We start from the raw sequence: 18,855 nt of genomic DNA on the forward strand, positions 1-18,855 counted from the left end.
TGTAGAACTTAGTGTTTGTCTAAGTACAGACCACAAACCCTATATCAACAAATTAAACTTGACCTGTTTCAACACTGCTGTGTACTTTTTTCCCCCCTATAAAAAAAAGACGTTTCTTACCTAAAAGTGTTTTTCTACATCATTCATTCCTTCTGTCCTAAGAGCCTCAGGGGTGGGCAAGAGGTGCTGGTAACAAGGGGATCATAGCTTGTTTAGAAACCATCACATATGGGTGGAAACTGTCTTCCCCCTGGCCGTGCTCGTCAAGTTTAAGGATGGTCAGAACCACACACGCAGAGGCTGGATGGGCTAGAAGAACGGTAAGGACAGAAAGGTACTTAAGTTAGAGCATCCTCTGCAGGGTCAGCTGTGCCAGCTGGAAGAATGGGCTGCTGCTTCCTAAGTAAACCCCTGTGGGCCTGGCCCGTACGAACAAAAACAGGGCCATAGAGCTGAAAAAAGGTGAGAGAGGCCCAAGTGGTAGAAATAACATGAAGACCCAGCCACTGGGTTCCTCTAGCCCTATGCAGAGCAGCCTAACCTGTTTGAACAGGACTTGGACACACTACACACTTGGGAATTTTCTTTTCGGCTTGTGGCAGGTCTGAAGCCACAGTTGTGGCTGGAAGCAGACATGAAGGCTACGCGTCTGATCCTGAGGGAGGAGGTCAAAACTGAAGTCACCCAGAGATTGCAGGACCTGTGCTCTGGGCCGTTCCCAGCAGTCAGGGTAGCCTGGGAGGGTGTCAAGGGCGACAGCCCAGCAGCACAGGACTTGATGACACAGTGTGATGCTGTTGATGGCACTGGCGTGAGCACCTAGCACAGGCTACACCCTGGACAGACACTACACACAGCATTGCGAGGCGGGTATTATTCCCAATGCATAAATGAGGAAATTGGTGCTTAGAGAAGTTAAGGAGTAATTGAGAAAAAGGAGAAATGTGGCCTATTTACTTTGTATAAGAAAATGGGAAAGGAAAAACAAGGTTGGGGGTACATCTTGGAAACACTTGTGTGAAAATGGTCAAGGCGAAGTCTGTGGATGCTTCCCGGTTTTCTCATTGCTGGTAGCTCAAGTATTAGACTTTCCTTTGGTATATAAATAGCCTGGGTTGAGGGAATCTAAGAGTGTGGTAATAAGTAGGGCTGGTTTATTTATTACCCCAGATTTGGAGTTTTTAGTGTGGTCAACAGCATTTCCTACCTGAACTGTGGCCTCTCTCCTTGGCTCTGCCTCTGGGAAATAACATTTGCAGGACACTACTAGAAAGGAAAGAGATTTTCGTTGTTTAGTGGTCAGGTTAAAGACAAATCTCGTAAATAGCCCTGGACAGGGTCCATGGAGAGTCCTAGTTTACAGCTATTCTCCTGGCATAATTAAAGCTCCCTTTTCCCAAAGTGTCCCAGATTGGACCATAAGTCATTGGATCATCCAGGCCACAGAGGGTGCAGAGAGTGGGGTCCTCACAAGCCATCTCTTCTAGAGGCCAAACGTGCCTGCACTCCTCTATGCAGCTCTCTGGGCCTGGCTCCTGAGCTCACATAGCACTAGTCCTGGAACTAAGGAGGTACTCTCCTTGTGCTCTTATTCTGACCAGGAAAGGGGATCGGATCTCCTGGCCGGCGGATCACCCACCTGATTTACCACGCATGGTCCCAGGTGATGCAGTTGTTTCCTGGGCCAACTATCTGCCCCCAGAGGTATGACTGTGCTCTGCCACGGTGCCTAAAAGTCACTGCAGACCTAGTGCCAGGGGACTCAGCCCAGATCAGTTCTGGAGAAATGAAGACCAGGAGGAAAGAGACAGCAGGCATGACAACAAAAACCAGTCCCATGATTTTGGTCATCCTGGATTGTATATACAAATATAATTGTCATCCCTGAAGGATAACATAATTCTGAAAAATCCAAAAAGGATTGCCTAATCTGAAATTATTGAAAAGTACATTAAAATTTTTGAAATATAAATTCATAAATATATTCCTGCTATACAAACCCACCAAGAACCAGGGCAGCAAGAGCTCTCATGAGGTCTTAGTACTTCCAGCAGGAACTATTTCCATAAGCCAATTTCCCCCAAAGATTAACATTCCAAAAAAGAGTTGGTTATGTGACACCTTACATACCAGCCTCATCAAAATACCTGAACATCATCCTTTTACTTTCACACCCCACTGCTCTAACACCACTCTTTCTGCCAAGGATGTCCTTTCTCTTCCTTGCACAGCTGGAGTTCTTAGCATCCCTCAAGACCCACCTCCTCTGTGAAGTTTCTTGAACTACTTTAGCAAAAATGATCTTTTTTTGTGCTCCTATAGATTTGGGTCCGTTATCTCAAATACAGCATAAAACCTTGTACAATAAAAGTAAAGTGGCTACCGCTTATTGAGTGGTTATCCTGTATGAGATAGGATAGTGCTGTTTTATAGGCACTGATGATTTCATTTAATCCTCATAACTACCCTGTGAGACCTGGACTTTGACCTGCCAGCTTTAGAATGAGAAAGCCAAGGTTCTTGGGGTTAAGGAACTGGCTAGATTCTACAACTAGAATAGACAGGGCTGGAATTGTGACCAACATTTCTCTGCCTGCAGAATTCACGATCTTGAGCCCTTTTATAGTTCACAGTTCATTTTTAAAAATAAATTGGATAACGCTCCCACATTCAACTGAGTTTTTTTTAAAGGTAGGAATTGAGCCTTCTGTTCCCACTGCCTAGCTCTGAGCAGTGTCTACTGAATGAATAAATGAGTGAATAAGCCAGAAGGAAACAAATACATACCTCTAATAAGGGAATCATATCCTAAGGCAAAAAAGAAACTCGAAACAGGCTCCCAGAACTCTTCTCATAAATCAACCCCTCATTGTGAATGAAGAGAAACAACACGAAAAAGAATTTATCGAAACAGTAAAGAGCACCTACATTATTTTTTACCTTCAGCATTTCATTACATCTAGACTGTTTTCAGTACATTTTAAACTGTATTCTTTACAAGTGAATCAAATGTTCCACACAGAGATAGAGACAATATGCTTTCTATAGACTCAGTCTTCAGTGACTTTTCTCTGTAGTCATTAACTAACAAGAAATTCACAGCAGTAGCTGATACATTACCTTAATATGATCCTGTACCTGTGACAGCAGTGTGTATGCTTATGTGATTTAAGAGTGATTAAACTATTTTCCTGGCCTCTTGCTCATGCCAGGCACAACGGAATTCTAAAAGCCAAGTCTACCTTTACATGATTTCTTAATTTTCAAGTCTTCTGCATTTCATGACTGGGAATATCCTCAGGAATGTGTCCTCTTTAAACTCTTAGGTCTTACCTGTAAACTGAATTCACTCATCCTTACTAGACAGAATACATCTTACCTCAAGGAGACACATGACAGATGGCAGCTCAGAGATAGGCTTTTGGTTTGGTCACAATCCTCCCAGTCCTAACCTACCTCCTACTTTGCCCAGCTTTCTCAACAGACTCAGATATCCAAATATGGAACAAATGGTCTTTTCCCGGGCACTGCTACATTGGGTCCCTGCAACTTCCCTGCTGGGCTGGCACTTGGTCTATAAGCTCGGTCCTCCTCGTTTCTGTTTCAATTGAATTTGTTGTGAGAACAAACTTCCCAGAGGGTACAACATTCAGAAACAGCATCTAAGCAAGGACTGCCTGTAAGCGCATGGGTTCTCTCCCCATCACTGGCTCCCTGGCCTTCTGAGCATTTCACGGCAGGACCACCACCCTTCGGCAGGCTTTCCTGAAGCCTCAAACCTTGGCTCTGCTGGGCAAGGACTAAAGTCTCTAACTCAAGTTTCCTCTGGCCACTGAAGACCAGAGGTACAAAGGTACTTATGCATTTGGCAGTTCTGTTAAGCAAAACAGGGATAAAGGAAGCTAGAGATCCAGGCAATAGTAGAGCAAAACCATCCCCCAATAAGCCTCTAGGTTCATTCTCAGGTCAGTGGGAGTCTTCTACTCTGGAGAAAAGTGGAGATCTGAGGCAGCCTGGGTGCCCCTAAAAAGGGCCTTGCTGTGAGAAAGGGGCTTCAGTTCAGACAGCAGTCTTACCCTGCTCTGGCCCCACCATCCCCACTAACAGAAGGTTTTCTTCTTGAGCTCAGCGGACTACTAACCTGCTCAAGGCCCACAGAATAAGGTATTTTGGACTCTGAAATCTTCACTCTTACAACCTTAAGTCCTCATCATGTATAATCTGATGTTTGTTCACAGGTAAACCATCTGTTACTCCTAACACAAAGAGTCAGACCTCTGCCCTGAGTGGTCCCATCTGTAATTACAGTAGATAGAAAATTACTCAGTGGATCAACTCTCTGATGGAGGAAAGGCAGGAAGAGAAAGAGGGAAGCTGTCTTGTGTTCATACTGATTACTGTGATGTTTTACAGGTGACAGGTGTGTAAGCACCAGGAAGGACACATGATATCCATGGCAGTGGCCTGATTGTCTATGATATTTGAACACAGAGAATGAAATACAGGGCACAGGGCCAAGGATGAAATCAGAGAGGAGAGAAAGGTCACCTTGGGACTAGAGTAATGGGCACCTCACCAAACTGGCTGTCTGTACTCTAAACGGTGGGGGTCCCGCTTCCTCAGCATGCCCCCTGGATCTGCTTTATCAGCACTGACGCCTGGCCCTTCATCTCTCGAGTCGCGGGGCCACATTTCTTCGGTGGTCTCCTCTTGCTCACGGTAACTGTCTGCACCAAATCCAGCATTCTCTGCCAAGACAGCAGGATCCTCCTCTTCGTGAAAACAGCAGGAACATGTTTCTGCCTCTGGGTCACATGAGGTAACAGAATTATCTTCCTGAGCTCTGGGGTCAGTAGGCATTTCCCACCCCAAATGGCCTGATCCTCCTTCTATCACTCCCATTCTTTCAGCTAGTTCCTCGGCAGAGGGCTCTTTTGGGTCAGGGTAGTCCACCAGGATTGTTTCTTGCCTACGCTTGATGCAATCTGAAAGGTCATAAATTGGATAGGTCTCTTCAGGGTAACCTAGAGAAAAAAGCAGTACAAAGTCTTACAAAGAATGTCTCTTCCAAATAAAGTGTCAGGCTCAGAAAGGCTTCTCAAGCAGCAGCCATCCTATCCCAACAAATCCATTCAAGAAATCTCTAAGAAGACTCTAACGGTTCTCAAGTTTCACTTGAGCAAATTTTTTGGCGATCTGGCTGACTGTCCCCCAGCTCTTTGAAATACAAATCAATTCAGTTGAAAATCCCTTCTTAAGTGCAGGGTGCTTGGGGCAGAGTGTAAGTCTCACTCCTCAAGCTTCTGCAGTAGTGATGAAGATTAAACAAACAACATGAGCCTCAGTTTTAAAAAAATGTACCAAACACCAGATGGAGAGAGCATAGCTCAAGGCTAATGTTTATAATTTCTATTTGGAACCATTTCCAAATCTTCCCGGGGGTGGCGGGGGGAGGAGGGAGGAGGAAAGTAATGCTGAGCTCTTTGAAAAATACAGGACAAAGCCTTCTACTAATCAAAACAATTGAAATGGCTTGCAAGTGTCAGAAAAGAGAGAGCATTTTAGCAATACATGCCCAAGATCCCCAAGGACAAGGACTGCATTTTCAGAAGACAGAATTTCCACTGTTGGCTTCTTCCTCTTCACAAAAGGGAACAAAAGAAAACAACAAACTGGTAAACAAAATGAATCCCAGCAATGATAATGAGAAAAGAGAAAATGTTGCCAAATTGAAGAACAAAATGAAATACATCTGTGTCCGCCAAGCCGAGCCTGAGCAGCAGATGGGCCGTGCTGGAGCTCATATGCCAGTGCTGGCAACAGCAGCCATGCTCAGCGCACAACGTGAAAGCTGGAGAATTTGAAATCCATTTGCACATTATGATAATTGGCAAATTGAACCCTAACATAAACCATCGTTTTGCCTACAAATTCTGAAAAGCAGAGGTCTTTTTTGGTGCCATGTAGAGTGTGGAGAGACATTTTTACAACATTTATAATTAGGGGAAAAAAACAGTCACACAGACTCATTTGTAGAAAATTTGAAAAACACAGACAAGTTTTAAAAAGAAAACACAAATCACCTAGAATCCCACCACTGATAACTATGTGTTGTGTTACCTCTGGCCTTTTTATCACATATAAACATATATCTTTCTCTTTTTTTAACAAAGAGGGATCATACTGTATATAAAACGTTGTACCCAGATTTTTTTCATTCAACATTGTATCATGAGCCCTTCTCCATGTTATTAGGCATTTTAAAGTTGGCTGCCAAGTATCCCATCATACAGCTACGTAACTGACGTGATTTACCATGCCTCCTCCATAAGACATTTAGATTCTTTCCAATTTTCCATTATAAGTTTCATATTAGTTAAGATCCCTGAATATAAATCTATGTCCACTTCCCTATTTCTTTAAGATAGACTTTTAGAAATATGAAAACTAGACCAAAGGGAATGGACATTTTAAAAGACTTTTTTACACTCTGCCAAATTACTTTCCAGAAGAATGGTATAAATTTTTAGTCCTACCAGTGATGTAAAAAACTGTCCAGCTTATCACATCCTCACCAGCGCTAACAGTAGTATGTCAAGAATCTTGCCAATGCAGTCTCAGTTCCCAGGCTTATAGATAAACTGGAGCTTCGCTACCCAAAGCCCTCACAGTCTCCTTGGTCAAGGGCAGAGGCTGGGGAAGTCCATTTGCTAGTTAGCTCCTAGCCACTGCATGCCTAAGAGAAGCCCATCCTCTGGCATGTTCCTGCCTCGTCCCCACCAGGAACAAAGCTTGCCGTTGGAATTCCATGACTATCTGCTTTAGTTTACGAGGGGGAAGCCTGCTGAGGAGAATCAAATAGTGACTCACGTAACTACTTAGGTAGCCCGTATCAGCCAAGGCACTGGTTACCCAAGACTTCATTAGAAACATGAGCAAGCAACAAAAACTCACTGGTCCTAGGAGGGGGGGAAAATCAGCAGCTCACAACAGGAACCAAACTAAGCAAACTACGTAAATAGCCCCTGAAAAAAGTCAATGCAGGAAACAAGAGTTAATGTCAATCAGCTTATAATTGACGTTCCCAGTAATATTCAACAGGTTATTGAATGTATGAAACCAACCAGGCTTCAATATAAAAAAGGGAGCAAACACAATGTAGTAGAGAGCTGTGAGAAACTCATCATTACAAAAAAAATTTTTTAACTTAATAGAGGAAGAAAAGAGTAGGTTGAAATAAACATGACTGAGAACCAAATTAATATATTAGAAGTTCAAGGTGAGGAATTCTCCCAGGACAAAGATAAATACGGCAAAGAAACGGAAATCGTGAGAAAAAAGATAAGCTGCACAGAAGACCCATCCAAGATCGAATCTCAGAATTACTAGAATTCTACAATGAGAGGGCACAGTAGGTTAAATGGAAGCAATAATCAGAATTACAAGAAAATATTCTTTAGTTGAAAAAATAACTCAAGTCTTCAGATGGATAAATGCTAGGTAAAAATACCTTGAAAAATCCATACGGAGACATATGCTGATGAACCTGTACAAATTCAAATTTGGCGGGGGGAGGGATGGGGGAGGGACTTAAGGAAGTATTCTGACAGATACAAAAATTAATCAAAAATTTAAAATCAAGAAAGGAGATACTGTATACAAGTGGTAAAAAATGAAATCAAGAATTATCAATGTAAAATAATCATTGATAATGTGGTTAGAAATTTAATGCCATTGTTAAGAAATACTTAAAAGAGAAAAGGCTGTAAAAGCTAACATCACTTGTAGCTAAAATTCTACATAATTTCAACAAAACCTAAGCAGTAGGTAGAAAATAAATATGATAAAAACTTTACCTTATTTGGGAACAAGGTTATATGATGAAGATTTGCAATTTGCAAGAAAAAAAGGAATTCCAATTTTCATTTCATTGATTACTGGTGAGAATGGAATAATTTTTCTTCTGTTTTATAGCCAGTTGCACTGTTTTCTTTTGTGCACTGCATATCTAGGCAGATTAAATTAGTTGTAGAACTTTTTGTATATTAAAGGTATCAGCTTCTTTGCTGATATCAGTCATATTTGTTACAAATCTTTTTCCAGTTTAGTGCTGGCTTTGAAAACTTTTTGACATTCTCTGATCTACAGAAAAGGTTTATGTACACTATGTAAAACACTATCCTTTCCCTTATAATTTCTTGCATTGTTTTTCTAAACTAATTTTTTATTTTGTGTTAATCGTAGATTCACATCTGGTTATAAGAAATAATACAGAAATCCCATGTACCCTTTACCTAGTTTCTTCTAATGGTAACACCTTGCAAAACTATATGCTACAATATCACAACGAGGATATTAATACTGATACAGTCAATATACAGAGGTTTTCTTCACCACAAGGATCCCGTGTGTCGCCCTTTTCTGGCCACGCCCATTCCCTCCTGCTCCCACTCCCTTCTTAACCTCTGGCAACTGCTAGTTTGTTCTCCATTTCTATCATTTTGCCATTTCAAGAATGTTAGATAAATAGAAACACATTACATAGCCTTTTGGAATTTGCTTTTTTCCTTCAGCATAATCATCTGGAAATCCATGCAAGTTGCTGCATGTATCAACGGTCCATCATTTTTACTGCTGAGTAGTGCTTCACAGTGCGTACGTACCAACACCGTGTTTAACTTCAGCTTCACCTGTTGAAGGACGTTTGGGTTGTTTCCAGTTTGGGGCTATGACAAATAAGGCTGCTATAAATATTTACGTACAAGTTTTATCTGAACATAAAACTTTCCACTTCCCTGGGATAAATGTCCAGAAGTACAACTGCAAGGCTGTGTAGTAGCTACATATTTCGTTTTTTAAGAAACTGCCAAACTTTTTTCCAGTGTGGGTACATTTTACATCCCCACCAGCAACATAAGAGTGAATCCAACTTCTTGACCTAAAGATTCAATATAATGCCAATTAAAATCCCATCAGGCTTCTTTTTTGTAGAAAGTGGCACACTGATTCTAAATTTATATGAAAATGTGAAGTGCCTAGAATTACCAAAATAATTTTGGAAAAAAACATAGTTGAAGAACTTGGGCTACCTGACTTCAAGACAATATAAAGACACAGTGATAAAGACATTACGGCACTGGTGTTAAGTACAGACACATAGATCAGTGAAACAGAATAGTAAGTCCAGGGGCTTCCCTGGTGGCGCAGTGGTTAAGAATACCCCTGCCAATGCAGGGGACATGGGTTCGAGCCCTGGCCCGGGAAGATCCCACATGCTGTGGAGCAACTAAGCCCATGCGCCGCAACTGCTGAGCCTGCACTCTAGAGCCCATGAGCCATAACTACTGAGCCCGTGTGCCACAACTACTGAAGCCTGCGTGCCTAGAGCCCACACTCCGCAACAGGGGAAGCCACCGCAGTGAAAAGCCCCCTCACCACGACACTTGCCGCCACTAGAGAAAAGCCCGCACGCAGCAACGAAGACCCAATGCAGCCAAAAATAAATCAAATTAATTAATTAATTAATCTATATATTAAAAAAAAGAACAGTAAGTCCAGAATACACCCACACATACATGGTCAAATGATTTTCCATTTTCCAAAAGGGGAAGGGTTGGTTATTTCCAACCAACACACCAAGGTAATTAAATGTGACAAAATAAACTGGAACAATAGGATATCAATATGGAAAAATATTAACCTCAGTCCTGATACCTCACACCATATATAAATAACTAAAAATAGATCACAGGCCTAAATGTAAGAGCTAAAACCATACAATTTCTAGAAGAAAACAGAGGAGTAAGGCAAGCTTTGAGTTAGGCAAAGATTTCTTAAACGCACACAAAGAAAGTGAGTCACAAAAGAGAAAATGATAAACTGGGCTTCACCAAAATGAAAAAAACTTCTGTTCTTTGAAAAGATGTCACTAAGAAAATAAAAAGGCAAGCCACAGATTAGGAGAAAAGACTTGCAAAATTCATAACTGACAACTTATATCCAGACTATAGAAGGAACCCTTGCAACTAGAACACAACCAACTCAATAAAGAAAGTGGCAAACAATGTGAACAAACACTTCACCAAAGATATACAGATGGCAAATAAGTGTGTGAAAAAATGTTCAACGTCATTAGTCATTGGGGAAATGCATACTAAAGTTACAAGCTAGATACCATTATACACTCACTTGAATAGCTAAAATTAAAAAGACTGACGGGGCTTCCCTGGTGGCACAGTGGTTGAGAGTCCAGCTGCCGATGCAGGGGACATGGGTTCGTGCCCCGGTCCAGGAAGATCCCACGTGCCGCGGAGCGGCTGGGCCCGTGAGCCATGGCTGCTAAGCCTGTGCGTCCGGAGCCTGTGCTCCGCAACGGGAGAGGCCACAACGGTGAGAGGCCTGCGTACCGAAAAAAAAAAACCGACTGACGATACCAAGTGTTACCAAGGATGTGGAGGACTGCAATTCTCATACATTTCAAGTGGGAAGGCAAAATGGCAGAGCCACTTTGGAAAGCAGATTGACAGTTTCTAACAAAGTTGAACATACATGTATAAAACGCCAAAACATCATTCCTAGATATATACACAAATATATGTTCCAACAAAAACACGTACACAAAAGTTCATAGTAGATTGCTTCATAATAGCTCAAAGCTGGCACCCAAATGTTCCTGAACTGGTGAATGGAGAAACAAAGTATATCCAGACAACAGAACACTACTCAGCAATTAAAAGAGAGCGAGAACTACTAATACACTCAACACATGAAGCTCAAAAACGTTATACTAAATCAACAAAGCCAGAAACGAAAGAGCATGTGCAGTATGATCCATTTATATAGAAAAGGTAAAACTCTAGGGACAGAAAGCAGTTCAGCTGTTGCCAGAACAGGAGGGGATTAGCAGCAAAGTGGGTGGGAACTTTCTGAGATGATGGAAATATCGTGACTAAATCATCGCTATGGTATGATTATATAACTCTACACATTTGTCAAAACTTATCCAACTACACACTTAAAATTGGTGAACTGTATTGTATCTACATTACACCTCAGTAATAAAGCTGACTTTTAAAAATTTTGTAAGATCTCTTTTCTGGGCTGATGGTTAACAAAGAGATAAGAAGACGCTGTTTACCTTCCCAGTCCTCCATGTAAGGGGCCTCCTCAGCTTCCTTCTCTGGAGTGGGTCTGTCAATGAATTTTCCTTCTTTCATGACCCTGGTGATTTCTCGGAGCTGATGCAGCAATCGTTTTTCTTGGTCAGAAGTCACGGCCTGTGCTCTGCTTAGAAACAGCAGACAATCCGGCCAGTTAGTGGTAAATACTCCTAGGCAAGGAACATAAACATCACTGTGATCTGTCTGGACTCCAGGAAGTTCAACAGCAACAGATAATTACTCTGGGAACTGATCCTGGAACTGCACAGCTGGGAACTAGAGATGTCAGTTCAATGTTTTGATTTTATAAATGGGAAAACTAAGGCCCAGAATAGATCAAGTGACTGTCCAAGGTCCCAGAATGATTTAATGTCAATACTGGGACAAGACCCCAGATGTCTGAGCCTTCAGTTCAGTGTTCTTTCAGTACACCTCACTGCCCTGATTCTCTAATCTCAAGCAATTTTCACCATTACTTATATTATTCCATTTACAAACAAGCCACTTCTCTCTGAAGTAATGTCGTCAAAAGAAAATGTGCTGGACCATATTTGCCTCAACTAGGGAAAAGTATGCTACTAGGCCAACCTTGGAATTACCAGGCTGAATCTGTGCAGAAATAAAGATATATCCTAAAATTTCAGAGCTGGATCATTCTGACAAATCACCTAAACCAGAGAAATTGGGGAAACTGAGGCCCATGGAGGGGGAAACTATACATTATCACAGTGTTAGTTAATGTCAGCTCTAAAACTAAAGTCTCCTGACTTCTGACAGCATTCTGGTGCAATTCTTTTTTTTTTTTTTTTTTTTTTTTTGCGGTACGCGGGCCTCTCACTGTGTGGCCTCTCCTGTTGCGGAGCACAGGCTCCGGACGCACAGCCTCAGTGGCCATGGCTCATGGGCCCAGCCGCTCCGCGGCATGTGGGATCTTCCCGGACCGGGGCACGAACCCATGTCCCCTGCATCGGCAGGTGGACTCTCAACCACTGCGCCACCAGGGAAGCCCCTGGTGCAATTCTTGAAGCATAGTGCTCAAGCTGCACAGTTCAGAAAACCTGGCTGGGTGTGACCCCTAACTTAGCTGTGTGGCTCTGGGGAAATGTCTACACAAGTAAGATGAGGCTCAAGGATAATGGTGTGACTCTGAGAGGGAAGCACTGCATCGAACTGGCAAGCAAGCAAGGTCCTATTCAGAAGACTGAGAACTGCCTGCTTTGGGACCAGTTTTATCTAGTGGCAGGATTTAACAGAGGCTACTTATGCTCCTCTTAAAAACCCAAAGCACCCCAAGTCAGTATAACACTCGTGAAGAAGAAATGATACACTGTACCAGCCTCATGGAGGTGCCATCAGTCTTTCTAATAGTCCAGCCCCGAGCCTACGTTTCTTTTTACATTTAACCTACATTACGTTACCCTTAATGACTAACAGGGAAGAAGAAAATGCTTCTCCCGCCAACAGTAAGATGGCAACTGAGGAAAATGGAGATGCAACATTTCTACAGACCTCAGTGGGAGGAAAACAAAAGCCCCATGAGCTCCACTTTTTCTACAATAAATGGCCTCAAAGCCATGAACTGAAGAAGCCTGTCTATTCTACATGCAGCTGAACAGCTGCTTGACTCTTTCCCATCAGTACAGGAGTGCTGACTCACCCTAACTACTCATGTATTCTATAATCCCTAATTCTCACTGTTACAACAGCTCACTTTGTGGGAGGCTTCTGGGGCAGCTAGGTCACCCTTAGCTAAGAGAGCCTATGTGATTATCACAACGTGCTGCACACGTTACTTCTCTGGACTGTACTTAGTACATTCTGATGTTTACTGAAGGAAACAGTCTTAACTTTGTTTCCTAACTCATGGAAAATCGGAACCTTTCAATAAAAGGGGGATGGGTAGGCTAAGAGAAGCAGAAACAGACAAGAGAAGCTTTCTTAGAGAATTCCAAACCAGAGTGTCTTCAGGGGTATTCAGTGTCCATATCATACGTTAGGCAATTAATCGTGGTCCACCTTACATCTTCTGAATTTATTGCAATGAAGACTTTCATGGATTTCTCATTGTCTCAACTTGGTTTGATACTCCTGGAGGGCAGTGATAAGCTCACAACAGGCACAGTATACAGGCACAGTGCCATGAACATTTTAAGTGCTCAATAAATGTGTTAGTTTGATTGGTCCCCATTTCTTCTGCCTCCCTGAAATCTGGCTTCCACTCCATCATTTTACCAAAACTTGTGAAAAATCAATGATCAGTGACCACTTTACTTTTTTTTTTTTTTTTTTTGCTGTGCAGCATGTGGGATCTTAGTTCACCGACCAGGGATCAAACCCATACCCCCTGCAGTGGAAGCACAGAGTCGTAACCATTGGGCTGCCCAGGGAATTCCCCAATGACCACTTTAAAGTCCAAAAGTCTTTTTTCTCACATTTCATTCTTCTTGACTTTTCTGTACTAAGGACCATCCTCTCCGTGAAATGTCCTCCTCCCTTGGCATTTGTATTCCTCCCACTTATTTAACCATTCCTTGTATCTTTGATCCTGGCTCACCTTCCTACTCCCACATCCTAAAACATGGTTTTCCTGAAGGCTCAATCCTAGGACTCTTGTTTCTCCACTCCTACAGGCATGCCCTCAGGAAGCTGACCCAATTACACAGATTAAACCATCACCTCTACACAGACGATGCCCAATCTCTACCTCTAATCTTGACTTTTCAAACAAAGGCCAGTCTCATAACTCCAGTTACCTCCTGGGCATTTCTACTTGGAGGCCTTGTCACTATAATAAAGTTAAACTTAAATTCACGCTTCAAAACCACGTCCTAGTTGGCCCAGGATCGTGAGCAGCTGCGTGAACAGGTAAGCTAGGTGAGGTTGGCTATGGCCGATTCCAAGATGCTAGAAAAATAAAACGTCAAGTTGGGAGATAACTCAGACTTTTGAATGCTACTGCTGTAAATCCAGAGGAATCATCAAGTTGTGAGTCCAAGAGTTAAAACACAGAGTGAAGAATGAAACAGTGTCTTCCAACACCATTCATGATGAGAACGGAAACCAGACCAGCAAAAGAATGCTGGCAACTGCCACACAGTAATTACATGCCTCAAGGATTTGGTGATCTCATCTTTCCCGCATGGCCCTTACCTCTTACTCCCAGCCAAGTGACTTCCGAACTTGTGTCCTCTGTTCTGACCTCAATACCCAAATTTCCTATTGTTGTTGCTTATCATACATGGATGTTCTGATGGCACTTCAACCATATTCAAAGGTGAACTTATGATCCCTATTCCAAAGCCTTATCTTCATTCTTCTGTGCTTTTATTTTGGTTGATGCCATAATCTTCCTCCCAGTTTGGGCTATAAGTCTCCAAATCATCCATCTCCTCTCCTTCATTTCTCTTATCTAGTCAGTTTTCCTTTGGAAAACCAATCCCTCTTCTGCTCACAGTGCAGAGGTTGAAGCCATCCATCCCCTCACTTCTCCTTCTAGAGTGGCCACGTGGCCCATGGCCTATCATCACACTCCATCCCCTTGGCTGCAGTGATTGATTCAGTGATATACACAGTTGGGCCAACTATACTTTCTCCTAAAACTGGATCTTGAACACAGTGAAGCGTGAACTGAAAAATTTTCATGTTAATTCATCCCGGCAGCAGTCCTTGAAGAGACTATTTGCTCCTGCTCCTAAATCCCTACAGCTGCTCTGGTTCCCACTCTTCCTGAAACTTAGATCTTCAGCTATTCTTTTGATACTGTAAGCGACCCCATACTCTTCCAATAAATTTGGCTGCACCCCCCCAAAAAACAAATTTTGCTACCCAGAGTTGTCTGCTTGCAACCAAGGAATCCTGATACAGCCTGTGATTCTTTTTTCCTCCTTGAAGTCCCCTTAATTTGCCCCCCACCTCTTTTCTACTCTCACTGGCCTATTTATCACTTTTGCTAGAACTTTTTCAATATCCTAGCATATAGCCACCCTGAACATGAGTTATTTTTCTAAAGCACAGCAGATTATGCCATTTCTTTTCAAAAGCCTTCAGAGGCACTCCACTGTAAAGACAACAAATTCCAACTTCTCAGCCTACTGTTCAGGGCCTTCCAGTCTGCCCCCAGTTTACTTTTCTAGTTTTTTCTCCCATTAGTTACCTCCCTAACCATTTACCACAGCCCTGGTGTACCCTACTCCCGTTACTTCGAACTACTTGCTATTCCAAAAAACATGCCTGACCTCTCACCTTGCTTGCTGCTTGTGCCACCCTCTCCCTCTGAAACATTTTCCCCCCAACTCTGCCAGAGGGAATCCTTCCGTCCTGTAAGGCTCATTTAAATTCTCTCTTTTTCTTGAGACCTTCTGTGGTAGGCAGAATAATGTCTCCTCACCCCACCCCCCCCAAATATGTCCACATCCTAGTCCCTGGAACCTGTAATGATGTTACCTTATACATAAGGGGACTTCAGGTTGCAAATGGAATAAAGGTTGCAAATCAGCTCGCCTTAAAACAGATTATCCTGGATTATCTGGGAGGACACAATGTATTTATGAGGGTCCTTAAAAGTAGAAGGGGGAGGCAGAAGAGGCCAAAGTAATAATGTAACGTAAGAAAGTCTCAACCCACTGCTGCTGGCCTTGAAAGTGGAGGAAAGGGTCCATGAGCCAAGGAATGTGGGCAGCTTCTAAAATCTGAAAAAGGCAAGGAAACAGATTTTACCCCAAAGCCTCCAGGAGGGAACACAGTCTGGCAAACACCTTGATTTTAGCCCAGTGTAGGACTTCTAACATACAGACCTATAAGATAACAACGTGTATTGTTTTAAGACATTAAGTTCGGGATAATTTGTTATAGCAGCCACAGAAAACTAATACACGTTCTCAGAGCACACTTTTTTTCTGAGATGCAGTTCCTTAAAGAGAAAATAATTGCTACTGACAACCATAGAGGGCTGTGCAGAACGAATCAAAATAGGTATCAAAGATATTCTTATTATTGCTGAAAATGCCTGCTTTAAACTACTTTCTTTACATCTACCTCATTCATTCTTTCAACACGTATAGACACTGTCGATGTGCCAGCACTAGGAACGAAATTTGAACAATGAGCCAGCTCTAGGAATGCAAGTTTGAACAATGAAAATTCCCTGTCCTCAATAAGGTTACAGGGCATTAGGGAAGACAGAAAAGTTAACGGAAGATAAGGAAGTAATACGATGCTTACATTATCCAGCAAACAGAGGTGGCCAAGGGAGGATATGGGAGGAACACCTAACCAAGTTGTGGGTTCAGGGAAAGACTCTCAGAGGAAATGATGTCTAAGTTGAGACCTCTAAGACAAGCAAGAGTTAAAAACAAGTGTGCGTGGGGAGGCGGTCGGGGGCAACATCCAAGCAAAGGAAAAAAGTATATAATGCAAAATCCTAGAAGTGAAAGTGCCCAGGTACTTCAGAGGAACAGCAAGCAGTGTAGCTGGACCACAGACACAGAGAGAGAGAGTAACGGAGAAAGATACAGCAATTGAGGTATGCAGAGCCACATCACCTAGGACCATGTAAGTCATGTTAAAGATTCTACTCTTTATCAAGAGCAACAGGGACCTATTGAAGGGTTAAAACAAAAGATGTAATCCACTGGTTTGGAAAGCAGAAAGTGAATTGAAAGGAGGCAAATTAGAGGAAAAGAAACCACACGAGACAGTTCCGACCTATGTCAAAAATACAGGCATTCTCTACTCACTCACTTACTCATTCTTCCATTTCAATTAATACTTTTCTAAAGCCTACTACTGGCTTGTGCTAGGCTCTGGGAATAAGAAGGATAATCCCTGCCCTAGTAGAGTTTAGAGTGTTTTACAGGGAGACAGACTTATTAATTAGGAAGAAATGACAAGACATGGTGATTAATGAGATATGGGAAGTGAAGGAAAAGGTGAATCAAAGATGACATCTAATTTCTGCTTTGGGCAACTAAGTAGATGGAGGAGCCATGTAGATGGAGGGGCCATGTGCTGAGATGGGGAACATTAAAGGTAGAATAGGTTCATGTGGGGGTAGATGATGAGTTCCACTTTGGATGTTCATTCACTCAGGGGACATTTACTGTTTGATGAGGATAAGAGTAGCTATCTATGAGACATGTCCAGTAGGACCCTGAATATAGAGGTCAGCAAAGGAAGAGAAGGATCTCAACAGGGAATGGCCATGATTTACTCTTCTATCATGGTAATAAGTACAGATACTTGCATCGAAAGTGAATATCTACTCTTTTCCAATGGTATTTACTTAGTACCTACTATGTGAACACAGTGAACAAAAGAGACTAAGCCTGTCCTCAGACTTTACACCCCCATAACGCCTGCCAGAAATCTGTGGTCCCACATAATGCTCAACATGCCTGCCAAGGTGTTTGCTGCCAGAGGCTGTACCCTCATTTCTCCTCTTGGGCCATTCCATGCTTCTAGGTAAATAATTACAGTGGGACATGCTGCTCCAGGAAGGAACTTTCACTGATCACAAGGACAAAAATGAGGACACCTTGATTCGGATTCCTAGATCCTTTCCTTAGTCTTTGTGTCCTTGGGCTAGAGAGTCTGCTTAATATCAGACATAACATGGCACAATACCAACCTTCCAGGAGGCTTAATTATTTAAAAATGTGTGCAGACTTGTATCGCTCACAGGTGAAAGCTGTCTGAAAAGTTTTGTTAGATAGTATTAAAGACCTTTCCCATATTTTGATTCTTACATAAGCATTAAGATGAAGTATCAGAAAGAGCATATTTTGGGAATTTTAAGCAAAATCTTACAGTTATGGAGTGATATTATATAAAAGGACTTAGAAGGCTGCAAATGAACATGTCTTCTTTGTCTTAAATCCTCTCCTTGACCTCCAGAAGCCTGGCAATGTGATAAAATCTTATCTGACAGAAAAAATACTGGGGTATTTTGGGCTCTTCTAATAATCCTAGAAGCACAGACTTGTAAAAGAACAAATGCCACAGAAACTAAGGTTAAAGGCTTTAAGTATAAAAAGGAAAAGAATGTAAAACATGCAGCTACCTAGCCCTTGCAGTTTTGAAGGTGGAAGTCCCATAGGGCCTACCTGTAAGGATAAAAGGTTTCAGATTAAGGAGTTTCAGAGAGAAAAGGTCACCTCCTTATAGACTGGAAAATGAGACATCTGGGAAAGAGAGACACAAGCTATGCTCTCTTGAGTGGAAGGAGAGCTGCTCCTTGGTTCCTGAGAGGTACTGTGGAAAATATTTTACACAATCATTGCCATGTGGCAGTGGCCTCAGCATGTTCTCAAAGAGCCCACGCTCCAGCAACTTACTAGGAGTATATATAACCTGAGCTAGGACCCGCTGTCCCAGAAACAATGAGATGGCGCAGCTCCAGGGGCAGTGGCGGTGGTGACACGCAACTCCTCTGCCTTCGCACATAAAACGTGGAGCAGCAACCCTAGCTGGCACAAGGAGGACAGACAGTAGTTAGGGGTCACAGTACTGCACCCCTGGCTTCGGCAATGGACAAATGGTATGCGTGGTGGGGTTATCTGGTTTGAGCTAAGGGAGTCTGAATAGCAGTGAAGAATAGTGAGAAAATATCTTCACATGGCTTCTTAGCCCAAAGCCCAGGGTTGGACCTCCCAGGTGGGAGGCCCTGCCCACAGATACACACCTATAGTTTTCCTGACAC

The 18,855-nt window shown here is 42.5% G+C and overlaps 1 protein-coding gene across 1 annotated transcript in view; it reads right to left on the reverse strand.

Moving 5' to 3' along the window:
• Positions 1–4,572: 4,572 nt before the first annotated feature.
• The window catches only part of RIC3 (RIC3 acetylcholine receptor chaperone), a 47,693-nt gene continuing 33,410 nt past the window's right edge, over positions 4,573–18,855 (reverse strand). The window contains exons 5-6 of the mRNA XM_007459838.1: positions 11,138–11,286; positions 4,573–5,024 (exon numbers count right to left, since the gene is read on the reverse strand). Coding sequence (XP_007459900.1) covers positions 4,573–5,024; positions 11,138–11,286 — 601 coding nt within the window. The remainder of the gene's footprint in view (positions 5,025–11,137; positions 11,287–18,855) is intronic.

The sequence above is a fragment of the Lipotes vexillifer genome, unplaced genomic scaffold (genome assembly GCF_000442215.2).
Source record: "Lipotes vexillifer unplaced genomic scaffold, Lipotes_vexillifer_v1.1 scaffold61, whole genome shotgun sequence".
In the NCBI taxonomy this organism is placed as follows: Eukaryota; Metazoa; Chordata; class Mammalia; order Artiodactyla; family Lipotidae; genus Lipotes; species Lipotes vexillifer.